General features: G+C 44.7%; 1 protein-coding gene across 3 annotated transcripts in view; it reads right to left on the bottom strand.

Annotated features, from left to right (window-relative positions):
* Window positions 1-15,124, bottom strand: part of LOC144516752 (low-density lipoprotein receptor-related protein 1-like) — a 90,996-nt gene that overhangs the window by 2,340 nt on the left and 73,532 nt on the right. For 2 of the 3 annotated variants that reach the window (XM_078248333.1, XM_078248334.1), the window contains exons 50-87: window positions 14,870-14,992; window positions 14,647-14,763; window positions 14,118-14,246; window positions 13,862-13,984; window positions 13,609-13,749; window positions 12,579-12,766; window positions 12,306-12,489; window positions 12,139-12,224; window positions 11,917-12,036; window positions 11,530-11,717; window positions 10,704-10,909; window positions 10,383-10,571; window positions 10,137-10,288; window positions 9,955-10,048; window positions 9,730-9,846; window positions 9,511-9,630; window positions 8,732-8,854; window positions 8,433-8,558; window positions 8,227-8,343; window positions 7,430-7,536; window positions 7,200-7,332; window positions 6,982-7,104; window positions 6,757-6,879; window positions 6,466-6,606; window positions 6,236-6,373; window positions 6,019-6,138; window positions 4,191-4,456; window positions 3,890-4,071; window positions 3,659-3,765; window positions 3,179-3,298; window positions 2,842-3,018; window positions 2,575-2,715; window positions 2,313-2,486; window positions 1,915-2,076; window positions 1,543-1,726; window positions 1,333-1,440; window positions 1,069-1,142; window positions 873-966 (exon numbers count right to left, since the gene is read on the bottom strand). In XM_078248333.1, coding sequence (XP_078104459.1) covers window positions 873-966; window positions 1,069-1,142; window positions 1,333-1,440; window positions 1,543-1,726; window positions 1,915-2,076; window positions 2,313-2,486; window positions 2,575-2,715; window positions 2,842-3,018; window positions 3,179-3,298; window positions 3,659-3,765; window positions 3,890-4,071; window positions 4,191-4,456; window positions 6,019-6,138; window positions 6,236-6,373; window positions 6,466-6,606; window positions 6,757-6,879; window positions 6,982-7,104; window positions 7,200-7,332; window positions 7,430-7,536; window positions 8,227-8,343; window positions 8,433-8,558; window positions 8,732-8,854; window positions 9,511-9,630; window positions 9,730-9,846; window positions 9,955-10,048; window positions 10,137-10,288; window positions 10,383-10,571; window positions 10,704-10,909; window positions 11,530-11,717; window positions 11,917-12,036; window positions 12,139-12,224; window positions 12,306-12,489; window positions 12,579-12,766; window positions 13,609-13,749; window positions 13,862-13,984; window positions 14,118-14,246; window positions 14,647-14,763; window positions 14,870-14,992 — 5,317 coding nt within the window. Of the gene's footprint in view, window positions 1-672; window positions 712-872; window positions 967-1,068; window positions 1,143-1,332; window positions 1,441-1,542; window positions 1,727-1,914; window positions 2,077-2,312; window positions 2,487-2,574; window positions 2,716-2,841; window positions 3,019-3,178; window positions 3,299-3,658; window positions 3,766-3,889; window positions 4,072-4,190; window positions 4,457-6,018; window positions 6,139-6,235; window positions 6,374-6,465; window positions 6,607-6,756; window positions 6,880-6,981; window positions 7,105-7,199; window positions 7,333-7,429; window positions 7,537-8,226; window positions 8,344-8,432; window positions 8,559-8,731; window positions 8,855-9,510; window positions 9,631-9,729; window positions 9,847-9,954; window positions 10,049-10,136; window positions 10,289-10,382; window positions 10,572-10,703; window positions 10,910-11,529; window positions 11,718-11,916; window positions 12,037-12,138; window positions 12,225-12,305; window positions 12,490-12,578; window positions 12,767-13,608; window positions 13,750-13,861; window positions 13,985-14,117; window positions 14,247-14,646; window positions 14,764-14,869; window positions 14,993-15,124 lie in introns of all 3 variants that reach the window. The other variant, XM_078248335.1, reaches the window with a different exon arrangement.

Below are 15,124 nucleotides of genomic sequence, written 5' to 3'. Positions count from 1 at the left end.
GAGGACCTACAGACCCACGTCTTTTTTTTTTTTTATTTAGATAGTGACTGAAAGAAAAGGGGAGAGAGAAGGGAAGACCTGCAGCATAGGGCCCTGGGCCGGACTCAAACCCGAGCCGCTGCGGTAAGGACTCTACTATGCACTCAACTCGGTGAGCTACTAGGGTGCCCCACAGACTATCTTTTAAGACCACAATAAATCCAAAATAGGCTATGAATGTCTGCATTGCCTTTCTACCTTTTAAGTAAATGCTGGATTTCTCACATTGCATTTTCCAATCTGAGCTTGGAAGAATGCTGTCACACTGTCCATCTCTCACTATGAGAGACACTATCACAATACAAACCACAGCACAGTACAGTAAGTACAATATGGCACAATATGATGGACAGCAGTATGACAGATGTACAGCACCGACAGATCTATTCAATACATCTTTTCAATAGATCTGGAGCTGCTCTGAAGAGGGCATTTAGACAGAGAAGATCCTGTAGGAGCAGGATGAGCTACAGCTCTCATGAACATCTAAGATTGGCGCGACATTCACCACAGGACCAAACACTGCACAGCATCCAAGACTTATGGATAAGGGAGTGACCGAGAAAGAGAGAGCGTCAGGATACAGAATTAAATGAGGGTATGGAAGGAAAGTGTAACCCTGGCAACCGTTACCGCAAGCGTCTGGAGCCGGTTTTGCCGGGCCGGCTAGACCTGAGGAGCAAAAGAGATGCCATTACAGAGAGGAGGGGAAAAGTGCAGACGGAAGAAAGGAAAGAAGGAAGAGAAAGAGGAAGAAAGAGGGAATACAAAAGGCAAAAAGAGGTCTCAACTAACTCTTGTTTGAAATGTGTACTATATAAAGTGTTACTCACCCTCTCATCCTTCTTCTATACCAGAACAACGCTCCTGCAGCCAGCAAAACCAGCAGCAACAGCAGCAGCACAGGGATCACTATGGAGGCCGTGCCTACGTACACAAACATGTACAAACATAAGTATGGGGCATAGAGAAATGTATTCCATTCAATGAACTTCTATTATTGATGTCATAGTAGAAGTGTTGACTTACGTCCGCCGGAACCTGAGCCACCGTCACTGTTGGCTACGAACTCGCAGCGATGCCCCGCCCAACCAGGTGAACATCTGCGCATACACAAACACACACACACACACACACACACACACACACACACACACACACACACACACACACACACACACACACACACACACACACAAAGAGAGGAAATAGAGGTAAGTGTGTATGCAATGATACATTGGCAATATTCAGACTCAAATAATAACAATTATGGATGAAAACACTGCTTCTTACCTGCACTCTGGAAGGCGGGTGATGGAGTTTATAGAGCACTGGCCATTTGCACAGTACTCATTTGTATCACATGTGTAACAGCTGGGCTGGACTCTTCCATTTATGCAGCTGTAGAAGACAGAAAAAAAATTGTGAGTAGCAATGACAAAGACTAGACAACTTAGCATGCGTAAGTGTGTTTGTGTGCGTTGAGTAAATTATGAGTCTTACCGGCAGGTGAAGTCCCCTGTAGACGTGAAACCATCGCTGGGGATACACTCGCCATCGCGACAATAGTGACACTTATCAATCTCACATGTGCTGCCACTGTACTGAGGCAGACAACGGCACAGTTTGGAGCCATTTTCACTCTGTAGACATGTACCTTTGTTCAGGCAGTGGCCTTCACAGCTTCCTGTGTGCACATGCACACACGCACACGCACACACACACACACACACACACACACACACACACAAGTGCACTGCTTACCAACCACATCATAATCTATCATAATCTATTAGAGATACTCTACGACTGCAACAAAAGTGTTTGAGCATTTTTAAACTTGCATGCCGGCTAGATAGTGGGAACAACACTTACTGTACTGGCACTGGTTGCCCAGGAAGTCAGGAGGGCAGCCGCAGGTGGGCTGATTTCCAGTGCTGACGGTACAGTTGCCTCCATTTTTGCAGTAATTTTTACAGGTGTGCAGGTTACAGTTTGGCCCTGTAAAGCCTGTCAGGCATCGACAGGTAGGAGAACCTGTGGAACGAAAGACATATGAAGGGATAAATAGTCGGAAGGCTTAACAGGGATGATGAGAGAGAAAGAATGTATCATATTACTGGGCCAACAGAAACATAAATGTGTTCTGCAAAGCCATATTTTAGCCTGTATAGTGTTATTTAAACGTTGCATTTAACCCATATTAACTTATACTGTACAAGCAAAAATAAATAACACATGCCAAAAACCAGCTTGCAATGTCCATATCTTACCTGTAGGGGAAGGTGTGCATGTGCCTCCATTCTTGCAGTAGTCCCTGCACTGGTCAATCTCACATCGATCTCCTCCATAATTAGGCTGGCAGCGACACTTGGGCTGCTTGTGGGCATTTAGGAAACAGCTGCCACCGTTCATACACTGGACCAAGCAGGGACCACTGGGAGGAGCTGCAGATGAAAAAGTTTTTCTGTCATTCAGAATGAGTTCTGCCTATGCATGTGTGTGTTCTGTATGTGGAAGTGTGTGTTTCCTCACAGATAGGAGACAGTGTGGGAGTGGGCAGCTCCACACATGTGCCATTGTCCAGGGTGCGTCCATTGGGACAGATGCAGACTGGTCCGCTGGGGCTCAGCAAACACAGCCATTCACATTTCTTCCTGTCGCAGGGATTAGTCACTGACAAGGACGGAGAGAGAACCAGTATTGAAAAATAGGAAAGAAAATACCTGCTTTAGTCCTCTCTTCTTCACTGGCTTTGTTTCAGTGAGCTGCTGTTGAGAGATGTGTCTGTTTTCTACTCACTCTCAGGTTGCTTGTAGCGGTGATACAATGCTATATCTGTGGCGTGGTTCATTCCAGTTGTAAGGTTCTCAATGGGGCCTTTGCCAAACTTATTCACTCGGAAGACGTAGTTGTTCATGTAGGTGACGCCATAGATGTAGTCCTCAAAAACATCGATGCCAAAGGGGTGATGGAGCTCTGTGTACAAACAGAGACATGTTATGGAAGCTTCACAGTATACATGCTAAAATACACATTTTTGTCTTGTCCACCCACTTGAAAAATTGCCTGACTAATAAAGAGACTGATCATTAGTATGGACAAAAACATGTATGAATAACAGTGTGTTCCACTCAACTGTTCTTAATGCTGTTTACAGCCACAACCACATCACTGCCATTCAACCTCACACTGCAGATCACAGAGAGTTTAGCATCGGCCCAGAACAGACGCTCGTTGAAGTAGTCCACTGCTAAACCTACACGGAGAGAGAGAGCAGAGTTAGAAAAGGTAGAAAGATTAAAGACTTACACTTTGTGTTTAGTATAAAACAGATGATTCATCCTCCACACTTCACCACTACCTACATTCCTACCATAAACCAAAGTCTCTCTAGGCATATATGTATATAAAGATTTATATATAAGTAACTGTATATATTGTTTTATTTTATTTCATTTGATTAAATATAAAATATTTGTATATACAACCGTTGTGCATCTAGCGCAAAGGGGCTACAATTAACATTTCATTGTGCAACTCTGTGTTGTCAAAAAAATGAACCTTGTAACCCTGTAAGGAGAAGTAATTATGTACTGTATGTGTGTGCACATTTTACCAGTTGGCCACTGAATGTTTTCCTCCACCAGGGTCTCTCTCATGGTTCCGTCCATAGCAGCGGTTTCAATCTTGGGATGGTTCCCCCAGTCTGCCCAGTACATTTTCCTAATGAAGAAAATGTAAAAGCTCCATTTATCAAATTGCTGTTATCAAAATCAATTTACCATTTGCATTCTTGTTTTTTTCTAAAAGTAGCTAATTTTCCCCCGGTCTCCCAAGACCCGCTCACCCTCTCTGAGGGTCGACTACAATGGCATAAGGCTCATCGATCATGCCGGAGATGAGGGTTTTGCGGTGGCGTCCTCCACTTATCTGGGCCACCTCGATGACGTCTCTACCAGAGTCAGTCCAGTACAAGTTCCCTGCCACCCAGTCCACAGCAATGCCACGGGGCATCTTCAGATCAGGGATCTAAACAAAGAGACAGAGAAACAGCACTAAGACCCCTTCAAAATGGGACACACACCTGTCTTGTTTGTGTTTACATCATATGCATGCATAAGTACAAGCACATATATACACACACTTACCTCCACGTTTGTGACCCTCGACTCACTTTGGCGTCGGTTGCGGTTGCTATTTGGGGAGGAGGAGGAAGAAGGCAAATCATAGGAAGAAATCCGCCCTGTGTGCCAGTTTGTCCAGTAAATGCGGTTTGCCTTGACATGCAGGTCCATGGCATCAATGCGCACGTTGGCATCGCCCTGGAAGACCTGCTCATAGCGCCAGTTTGGCATGGAAGGGTCCAGGCTGCGGATCTCACTGTCGTCAGCGATGTAGAGCACTTGTCGCGGAGCTGGGGATTCACAGGAAATCATGTCAGGCAAGGAAAAGAACAAATAGATCATTGTAGTAGAGGAGAGATGTGAGAAAATGGAAGGCAGGTAAGCAAAATACAGAGTACATACCAAAGATGGGGACTTGAGTCTGAGACTTGGACTTAAGTCGCTTGACTTGACTCGGACTCAACCCAAAAGACTTCAGACTTGACCTGGACTCGAGCTTCGAGACTCGTCGGGGGAACGTATGACGAGCTGTATGTCCCCTGCCCTTTGCCATAATGTGCAACGTAACCCATGCGCCTACGTGCGCGCACTCATATCAAAAAATGCATTGCCGATGGCGACACCAAATCCTCCCGGAGTTGTGTCTTTTCTCATTAGTTTTGCTTTCAATAACTTGGTAAACAGTGGCAATAAGCTAACAGCTACATGCAAAGTGTGTCGCACCAAGATAAATGATGCCGGATCAACAACGTCGGACTTCATCAGGCATCTCAAAACGCACCCAGATAGGTCAGTCACTCACATACTAATGTGAAAGAGACGTTACATTTAGCATATATCGTCACAGGTAACAAACTAGTATAGCACAAAATGTTGTGCTAATGCTGGGAACAGGCAAATTGTATCTTATAGTTAGTGGTTGCAAGAAATCCATGACGCACAGGAGGCGGGACGCACGGATCCATCTCCCCAGGAACAAACGCTATGTTGGGGGGGTAAACTCATGTGATGCATAATTGATCCCATGGATGATTTGTAGGCTATTAAGTGAACAAGGTGTACCCGGTCCACCAAACACTGGGCCGTCTTGACTGTCTTAATTCTGCACATATTTCTGTTACTGTAGTCCTATTTACTATTTCATTATTTCATCCATGCGTGGCACAGTGGATCCGTGCGCACTGTCACCTGCCGTAGAGACGCTGGCCTCACTAACCTCTCCTCCTCTGAGTCGGGTTTCCCATGGCTGGACTCAGTTTCACTGAGCCTAATAACACTTAGAAAATAAATGGCATTACATCAGTGAGTTCATACTGCTTATTGTGCGTAATTTGGACTGACACTGAGATGCATGTTGTTCTGTAACTGGTGTGGTGCTGCCACTTTTCTCTTGATTTCCACTTCGACATTAGACATTTTTTTGAGTGAAAGAGACGTTACATTTAGCATATATAATCACAGGTAACAAGCTAACCATCGCAAAGTGTTGTGCTAATGCTGGGAACAGGCACATTGTATCTTTATAGTTGTATCCATATGATGTGACAGACTTAGGTTAATATTTCACCAGGTCTGAGGTCTAGAGGGATGTGTTAAGTAGACCCCATAAAGTTATCCTACAACTGATTTTGATACTGTACTGTATGAATGGTAGCTACAGGACATGTTTTGAATTCATAAGATTTAACAATACAGTGTTAGGGACAGATCAGATGGCCAGAGACTTGAGACTTGACTTGAACTTGCCCCTCAAAGACTTTAGACTTGACTTGGACTTGCAAAAAATGACTTGTGAACATCTCTGGTACATACATAGAGAAACATACGCTTGCATAAGCATGGAAATACTTACCATCAGCTTTGCAGGTATCATTGATTCTGGTGAAGTACTTGTGGCAGCTGCACTTGTGGGAACCCTTGGTGTTGTTGCAGATGTGGGAACACACACCAAACTGCTTACACTCGTTCTTATCTGTGAGGCCACATGATACACATTACACATGAGCAGATGAGCACAAAGTGAGCAGTGCAAAATGGAGCGAGGGCAGGGAAAAACAAAAAACATTTACCTTCACATCTGTTACGTCCATTGGACTGGAAGCCGGGTTTGCAGGAGCAGAAAGAGTCGGTGCCATTTACCACACAATGAGCTTCATCTCCGTCTCCACACACTGTCCTGTTACTGTGGCAGTCATTCAGTACCGTGTCTGAAAGCACAGGAACAGGTCGCATGCATTCACCCGAAAACCAAACAGAATTTACACTGCCACTAAGACATCTATACTGCAACACAACACACCTTTCTTATTGCAGTTGATTTCATCAGAACCATAGTCCTCGCAGTCATTGAAGTAGTTGCAGCGCAGGACAGAGCTGATGCAGCGGCCATTAGAGCACTGGAACTCATCTTTTTGACATACTGGTGTGGGAGGAGGCAATTCTGGAGGAGTACAGGGTTCACAGAGAGGTCATCCGAAGCCACCATTTAAAGTCCTAAACAAAATGCGCTCTCGAATTGTGAATGTAACTTGTACAGTGAGCTAGTAAGAAATGATTAAATAGGTTAACAAACAAGAGTAAACAAACTCACGGCAGTTGACTTCATCGCTGTTGTCCCCACAGTTGTTGACAGTATCACAGCGTTTTGATAAAGGCAGACATACACGATCATTATGACAGCGAAACTGCCTTGTGGGCGGGCACTGGAATTTAACTAGGGACAGAAGGAGAGACACGTTAAGAAAGAGAGAAGACTGTATTTAAGCAAGGTATCAAGTGGTCCTTGGGAATACTCTCAAAACACAGTGACTCTTACCACACTCTTCTGGATTCTCATCTGAGTTGTCTCCACAGTCATCCTCGCCGTCACACTTCCAGCCCAGGGGTTTACAAAGACTGTTGTTGCACTGGAACTCATCCAGGGGGCAATGTCTACCCACTGAAACACGGCGGCGAGAGAAGAGGAATGAATGATGCATAACACCCGCTGTTGATACACAAGTATCCGGGAGAAAATAAGAGTGTGTTCCTTACCACCACTGTCACATTTCTCCTCATCACTGCCATCCAAACAGTCAACATCAGCATCGCAGCGCCAGCGGATGGCGATGCAATGGCCGTTTTTGCACTGGAACTGATCACTGTCACACTTCACATCACAGCCATTCTGGAACAAAACAAAGAGTCATTTTCGTTCATGCTTCTAGTGTGTCAAATTCCGAAGCAGAATGTCAATCAGGAAGCAGATTGGGATTGAGCAATACCTCATCTGAACCATCGGCACAATCGTGGTCCCCATCGCACTTCCAGCGCCCCGCAATGCAGCGGCCATTTGTGCAGGAAAACTCGCTCTCCGAACACTGGCGAGGCACTGAGGACAGAGAGAAGACAACTTAGAAGGGTGAGAGAGGATGATTGAGCAGGAGTAGAGTAGAGGAGCAAGGGAAGGGGAAAGATAAGAGAAAGGTGGGAATAGAGCAGACTGCAAAAAGAGGTGCTCTGTTGAGAGCCACATGTACATGACTAAAATAAGGCAGATTATTCATATTACGGGATTAACTCATGGGGCACAGAGGTGGGGATGATGCAACATTTTGTACTGTACGAAGTAGAGGAGCTAGAGGAACTAGTGGGATTGAAAAGGAAGGAAAAGGCTCACAGAACAAAAGAGAAGCTGAGGGGCACACAAAGGACTGGGTAGCTGAGGTTGTGGATGGTTGAGCTGAAACTGCAAACACCTACCTCTGCCTCACATCAACAGGCCAGTGTGAAATGCAAAATAGACATGAAATGATGTGAGATGTGCAAATGGCCACAGAACTAATTAATGCAAAAAAGAAATCAAAGTCTCAACCATGCGTGTAGTTGAGTAAATATAACTAAATAAATACAAACACACAGTGAAAGGTGATACATTGCTTACCCCTGTAACCCGCTGCATCTGAAAAGTTTTGCTTACAGTAGAGCTCATATGATATTATAAATGATTGCTTTCATACAGACAATGATATGTGGTTGTGTGAGCGAGCAGCAAAGTGAGAGTAATAGGAGGGGAACTTACCACACTTGTCTTCATCAGAGTTGTCCCCACAGTCATTGTCGTAGTCACATTGCCAGCGGCCAGGCACACAGCGGTTGTTCTTACAGCGGAACTGGTACGGCTCACATGTCCGCTCATCTGAGCACCAAACAGACACGATAAGTACAAGCGTGGCCCCATTACCGACTTCCTTTTCTTTCTTTCTTCATCTACCACTCTGTCCTTACCGCACTCTTCCTTGGGTTCATCTGAAGCGTCTCCACAGTCATCCTCTCCGTCACACTTCCAGCGTGCCGGGATGCAGCGCCCCGAGTCCTTACAGCGGAACTCATCCACACCACATGTCATTTGAGCTGCAATAGAGAGGATTTAATGGAGTAGGCGCACTGACACCAGACATGGGAACACAGGCTCATTCATTGGGAACAGAAAGACAACAAACGAAAGAGGATATGGGTTATTATGGGTACACCTAAGAAAAAGATTTAAATTCTGTTTTGTACAGTTATAATAAGCTGCCTCTTACTGCAGTTGGCAGGCTCATCAGATCCATCCACACAGTCATTGTCCCTGTCACATACCCACACCCGTGGGATACAGCGCTTGGTGATGGCACACTGGAACTGGTTGGGGGCACATGTCACTTCCGCTGCACAAGAGACAGACAGATACTCCACTGAATACAGAAGAACTGCTACCTCAAAAATTTCACAAATTAAAATGACTAAAATGCTAAAGTCCTGCTAGTGGCCCCTAGAGACTGCAATATGCATTAACGTCATAAAATGGTGATTTTGCTATTCTTCTTGCACCCTTGCAGTTAAAGGTGCTAAAATATAAATTTTGACCACAAGATTGGCACGGCAGAACAGTTTATGTGCTCTCCCTCTGCGGAGGATGAACATGCTCAGCAAATGTCATGGCAATTACATTATGCAATGTCAAATGGCCTAAGGGTATTGCTAAAGGAAAGGTCAAAATGGACAGAGATCATCTTGGAGAGGGGCTTAACAATGATGAACAATTTCCTATTTGCTCATTAGTTTTTGAGAACAGTATGTATACGTGGAAATTGTAGCTTACAGGGAGATAGAGGAAAGGTCAAAGGGTTCACTATAAACAGTAGGGTTCATTCGGTGGGGACAACATTTTGTCACGCTTAAAGTTGTAGAGATATCTTGCTCTGGACCAACGACAGACAAACAGACATACTGTACCAAGATCATCATCCCGAGGCACTGCCACTAGCAGAGCAATACTGAAAAATAACAGGAAACTCCCTCAGGAAAACTAGAAGGGACTCACGACAGTCTTTCTCATCCTCTCCCTCTCCACAGTTGTCCTGTCCATTGCAACGGAAGATGCCAGGGATGCAGCGACTGGGGTGGGTACACTTAAACTGACTTGGCAGGCACACATGGATGTCTGGGAACAGAAAGACAACAAACAAAGGAGGATATGGGTTATTATGGGTACACTTAAGAAAAATATTTAAATTCTGTAAGTATGAGTAGGTGCATGTACCGCAATTGGCCTCATCAGAGTTGTCTTGGCAGTCATTGTCCCCATCACAGATGTAGGCTGGGTTGGTGCAGATGCCTGTACCACACTGGAACTGGCCCGGTCTGCACTTAAACTCAGCTACGGTGACAAAGCACAGCACATTATTAACCAGAACAAACAAAACAACACACTGCAACAATGATATATTATCATGATTATTGTAGTCAGGCTACAATCATCACTCACGGCAGTCTGCAGGCTCATCTGAGCGGTCCCCGCAGTCATCCTCAGTGTCACACTTCCACCAAAATGGAATGCACTTGTCATTTTTGCAAACAAACTGAAGGGACAGAAGAGAAAAGTATTTATGTTTTCGAAATTAATAATGTCTTAATATAGGCTAAAACAATAGCCGCATGATAGCTCACCTGACTTGCAGTGCAGTTGGACAAGCACTGTTTGCCATCAGCTGCTAGGTAAAAGTTAGTGGGGCAGGCGCATTTGTAGCCCCCCCCTCCAGGTGAGAGCAGACACAGATTACTGCAGCCTCCATTGTTGATTTGGCATGGGTGGTCTGCCACTGCAGAACAGGGAAATGTAGAATTATCAGACAGGGTCCAGGACATAGATGAAGATTTACATGTGGTTGTGAATGACGAGTGACTTGGTTTTACCTTCAGGCTGGCGGTACGGGTGGTAAATGTGGACGTCCATCGGCCTGTGTAAGGTGCTGATCAGCACGGTCTTGTTGACTCCCAGTGTTTTATGAGCTCTGTTGATGGACTTTGTCTCCCAGTCTGTCCAGTAGATGTACTCCTCAAACAGAGTCATAGCAAAGATGTGGGGGATATCCTGAACAAGAACTATGGGGGGCACAGACACAAAGACAAGTAAGTAACAACAACTGGAAAAAGTGCACAAAGACACTCCAAATGAGTGTGTGTGTGTGTGTGTGTGTGTGTGTGTGTGTGTGTGTGTGTGTGTGTGTGTGTAACCTGTGTGTCTGTTGGTTCCATCCAGGCTGGCAAATGCGATGTAGTCCTCTCGAGCATCGGCCCAGTAGATGCGGTCATTAATGAAGTCCAGTGTGAGGCCATTTGGCCAGGTGATCTTATCCTCCACAATGGCACTCCTGTTGGAGCCATCCATCCCGATCCTTCCTATGTGGGGGGTGTCACCCCAGTCTGACCAGTATAAGTACCTGTCAGGGATGTGCTGTATTAGTTTGGTTAATTGCTCATAACAAATCATAATTTAACATCCATTAGGTTCCAGATTTTCTCGATTGTTAACAATGACTTTGCAAAATCACAAAAAGTGCAGTAATTAAAAATCAGTCAAATATACATTAATTGTATGTAACTGACAATGAGTTGGCAGTTTAAAGGTGCTGTAGGTAGGATTGCGAAGATCCAGGACTTAGCCAAAACATTTGAACATCGACAACTTCTCAGTCCCTCCCCCCTTTCCTCTAAAGCCCAAAACGGTCTCCTAAGCAGTTAGACACACCCCCCCGGCCATGATTGGTGCATCTGAACAGGGAGCTGTGGATTTTTGCAAATCGCACTACAGGCTGTAGGTGGTGCCAAAGGAGCCAGATTTTTTTTAAATTACCTGCTTCATGTAGTTCTACTGGAACATAGGGTCAGTTTCAGCAAATATGACAGAAAGTTAGTTTTATAAGGCTTACCTACTGCACCTTTAACTCAGCAATACATGAATTGATGGTGTTGGTAAAATGCACCCATCTGGCATTCTAACAAACTTTCCATGCTCACTAAAATCTTTGCTACACATTTTTTTTACCCAGATCACTCTTACCCATAGCGTACGTCCACAGCCACAGCACGTGGCTCCCTCAGGCCGCTGTTGACCAGAACTGTCCGGTATGCTCCATTCAGCTTCGACACCTCAATAGTGTCCCGTCCCTTATCACACCAGTACAGGTTTCCTCCCACCCAGTCGACTGCCAGACCATCTGGGTTGTTGAGTGATGTGCGATGAAGGACCTAACAAATGAGCAAGCAGTATAGGCTTTTTGTGTGTATATAATCTGCCTCACAATGAGGAATTGAATTCTTTTTCCTGGGTTTCCACTGCACATGCATTCATACAAATGAGAATGAATCAATCATATTAAATGCAGGTTTTATGTTAAGACCAAAAAAGTATTATCAGCACATTTCACTGTCCGCTATCAACACTTACCTGAACATCGCTGCCGTTGATGTGCATGCGTCGAATCATGCTGCCCTGGGTGGTCACATCTGTCCAATAAATCATTTGCTGGCGATAGTCGAAATCCAGAGCTACAGCATTGTTCAAGCCCTGTCAAAGCACAGGAGCTGCATCAGTCTGGGCAAGCAATTTACCCCTGTTTGCAGGATTTCTAAGCACTTCAAAAGGATATACTGTATCTGCAAGTCTCACCTGTTTGAGCAGTGTGTAGTTGGAGCCATCTAAATTAAGCTTCCTCAGATAGTAGCGGTTGGCAAAGATCAGGAAGGGTTCTTCATCTGCAGGGAGAGAGACATCATATGTGAGTGGATTTACCTTAAACAGTTCCTATATGTCATTAATCTTGTCATGTTTCTTACCGGAGGTAGATTTGCATATGGTGGGGTTTTCAGGGCTAAGCTGGAAACCCTCCACACACAGACAGTGGAAGCTGCCGTGTGTGTTGATGCAACGCTGCGTGCAGGGATAGGTGGTTGTGCACTCATCTATGTCGACACACGTCTTCCCATCATCTTTCAGACGGAAGCCAGGGTGGCATCTACACTGTGAGCGGGGCAAGTACAGAGCAGGTAAAGAAACAGGGCATGCTATTGCTGGAGAGCTAAAGTCAACATTTTGTGGTGTTTACTTACCTTGAAGCCTATTTTAAGGTCTTCACAGAGTTGGGAGCAGCCGCTCAGTTTGCTGTTCAGGCACTCGTTAATAAAACAGTTCAGCTCATCGGAGCCGTCGCCACAGTCGTCCTTATGGTCACAGAGCAATGTCTCATTGACACAGTTTCCATTATTGCAGGCGTACGCGGTGTCGTTGCATTTCTTCTCTGTGGAAGGAAAGAAAGCAATGGAATGAGAAACAAATGAAGAGAAAATGTCCACAAGTGTGGCTGACATTATTTCAGAGCCTCTGGAATAAATTTCAGTCACAGCTTTTGAGAGTGCTTTCCAGTTGCAGTATTGGTGACACAATGACTTTTATGTACATTAACATTATACTGGATGTGCCTTCTCCATGTTAGCTTTCTGTACTGTTGATCTGCTGTATGTGCTATATTGTGGTTTGTCCACATTTACATCAAACTGATGTCAATTAATAGCCTGACAAGCCAGACCCACATCAAGATGTTGGGTCTGGGAACTCACCATTGGTAGGGCTCAATCCGAGGGGCGGGATAAACAGTTTTCAGTCTTTCAAATTACCACTGCACACAATAGGATAGCGCTACAACCAAGCAGAGCAACGAAGAAGGTAGCGGAGCTAGGTGATAGATTAAACTTTTGCTGTATCCGGTCGGCAAAACTCCGAACACATCTTCCTTTTTTAAGAAAGACTTCAGTGCCGTTCTTTGTTCTTTTCTCAAAGAAAAGCTTAACTCCAAGTCTTCCAGAGTCACAAAGCCGATCTGAAAGACTGCTGTTCGCCAGCAGCAGCAGCAGCAGCCATAAGCCCGCCCGCCGACTCTATACACGATGTGATTGGCCCGGCCAGAGTTTGGTTTTTACAGCTGGCAAGCCAAGAGAGAGTTGCTAGACTGACCCTGGCTGCAAATTACATTTGCTGCCACTAGGGTGCGTCTAGATTTCTAGGCTAGTCAATTAATGCACTAATTAGATTAAAAAAAAGAGAAGAAGTATAGTGCTTCTTGAGTGGCTGTGTGGATCGAACCTGGGCCATTGCAGTGTGGGTTCTTGGGGGCTTCGTCTGACTGGTCATGGCAATCAAAGTCTCCATCACACTCCCATGAACTCTGGATGAGGCAGCGTCCGTTGGCACAGCGGAACTCGTTGGGTCCACATGTTGGATATTCTGCAGTGAGAAACGGCACAAGGGTGAAGGGGTTAAACTTGTTAAGAGCGAGGAGGAGGAGAGAGCTTTTTACATCTCCCCGTCAGGAATAAGAGGACATGGTTTCACTCACCACACTCCTGGGACTCATCTGAGCCATCGCTGCAGTCGTTGTCATGGTCACACACAAAGTGCTTGGGGATACACTGTCGGTTCTGGCACATGAACTCATTGTTGATGCACGTGTTGTTGAACACTGAGACATAAACATATTTGGTGAGTAAATGAGGTAAATATACCTGTACAGTACAGATGTAGGTCTTTCTTTGTCTCACTGGGTTATTCAAATGTTCTTATTTTGATAAAATCCAACCCCAGCGTGCACTCACCACAGCCAGCTTTGACGTTCTCATCAGCCCCGTCAGGACAGTCTTTGTCTCCGTCACACTTCCAACGCTGAGGGATACACATATGTGATCCAGGACACTGGAACGCCTCAGGACTGCAGGTTTTGGTCTCTGTGATGGAAAGAGGTCATTGAAGATGATTTTGATGCCTTTCTTTGCCCTAAGGATTTGTGAATATACTGCAAATAATCAAATAATTATATTTTTAGAATGTTTCAGAGGCAGAATAGGAACTGTTAAGTTATTGTTAATAATAACATAAACATGATTGTTTAAAGCTATTACAAAAACCTAAATTATTTGCATACATGCCCATGTTTTAGTCCATATTGCACCAGCTGAATTACAGCTCTAGTTAGCATTGTTACATCCACAAATGAGAGAATGTAATGCATGTTAATTTTTTTCCACAGAATCTACTGCTGTCAAAAATATTTTTGGTGATATAGTATATGTTAGCGCCAATGGTTCTTGTATTTGTATTCACTCAAGGTTTGTGCCCAACACTCACTGCACTTGCTGTCCTCATCACTGCTGTCACCACAGTCGTCGGCTCCGTCACACACCCAGCGGTTGGGAATGCAGCGGTGGTTCCCACACTCAAACTGAGAGGCTGAGCAGAATTTATCTAGAAGTCCAGAAATAATGTTTAAATAAATGCAAAATACAAGCGCCAAAACAAAGTAATGGTCTGTTGCACTTCAGCTTGTTTGGACTCTAGTATTTAAACTTACCACAGTGAGTCTCGTCGGCGCCGTTCTCACAGTCATTCTCCTTATCACATGTCCAGCTCATTGGGATACAGCGTCCACTTGGACAGGCAAAGAAAGGCGTTGGACACTTTGTTTTCCCACTCCCTGGCAGAGTGACAGAAAAGTGCCAAGTCAAAAAAGAATATATTAAAGAGTTAAGCCAGCATGAAAAGAGAAATACAAAATTGAATTTACATTGCAATGTTTTTTTCTAGGATAATTTTCACCCAAACCACA

The sequence above is a fragment of the Sander vitreus genome, chromosome 4 (assembly GCF_031162955.1).
Source record: "Sander vitreus isolate 19-12246 chromosome 4, sanVit1, whole genome shotgun sequence".
NCBI classification, from domain to species: Eukaryota; Metazoa; Chordata; class Actinopteri; order Perciformes; family Percidae; genus Sander; species Sander vitreus.
The sequence above is the reverse complement of the archived record's forward strand: the minus strand, read 5'-3'. Positions and strand labels throughout refer to the sequence as shown.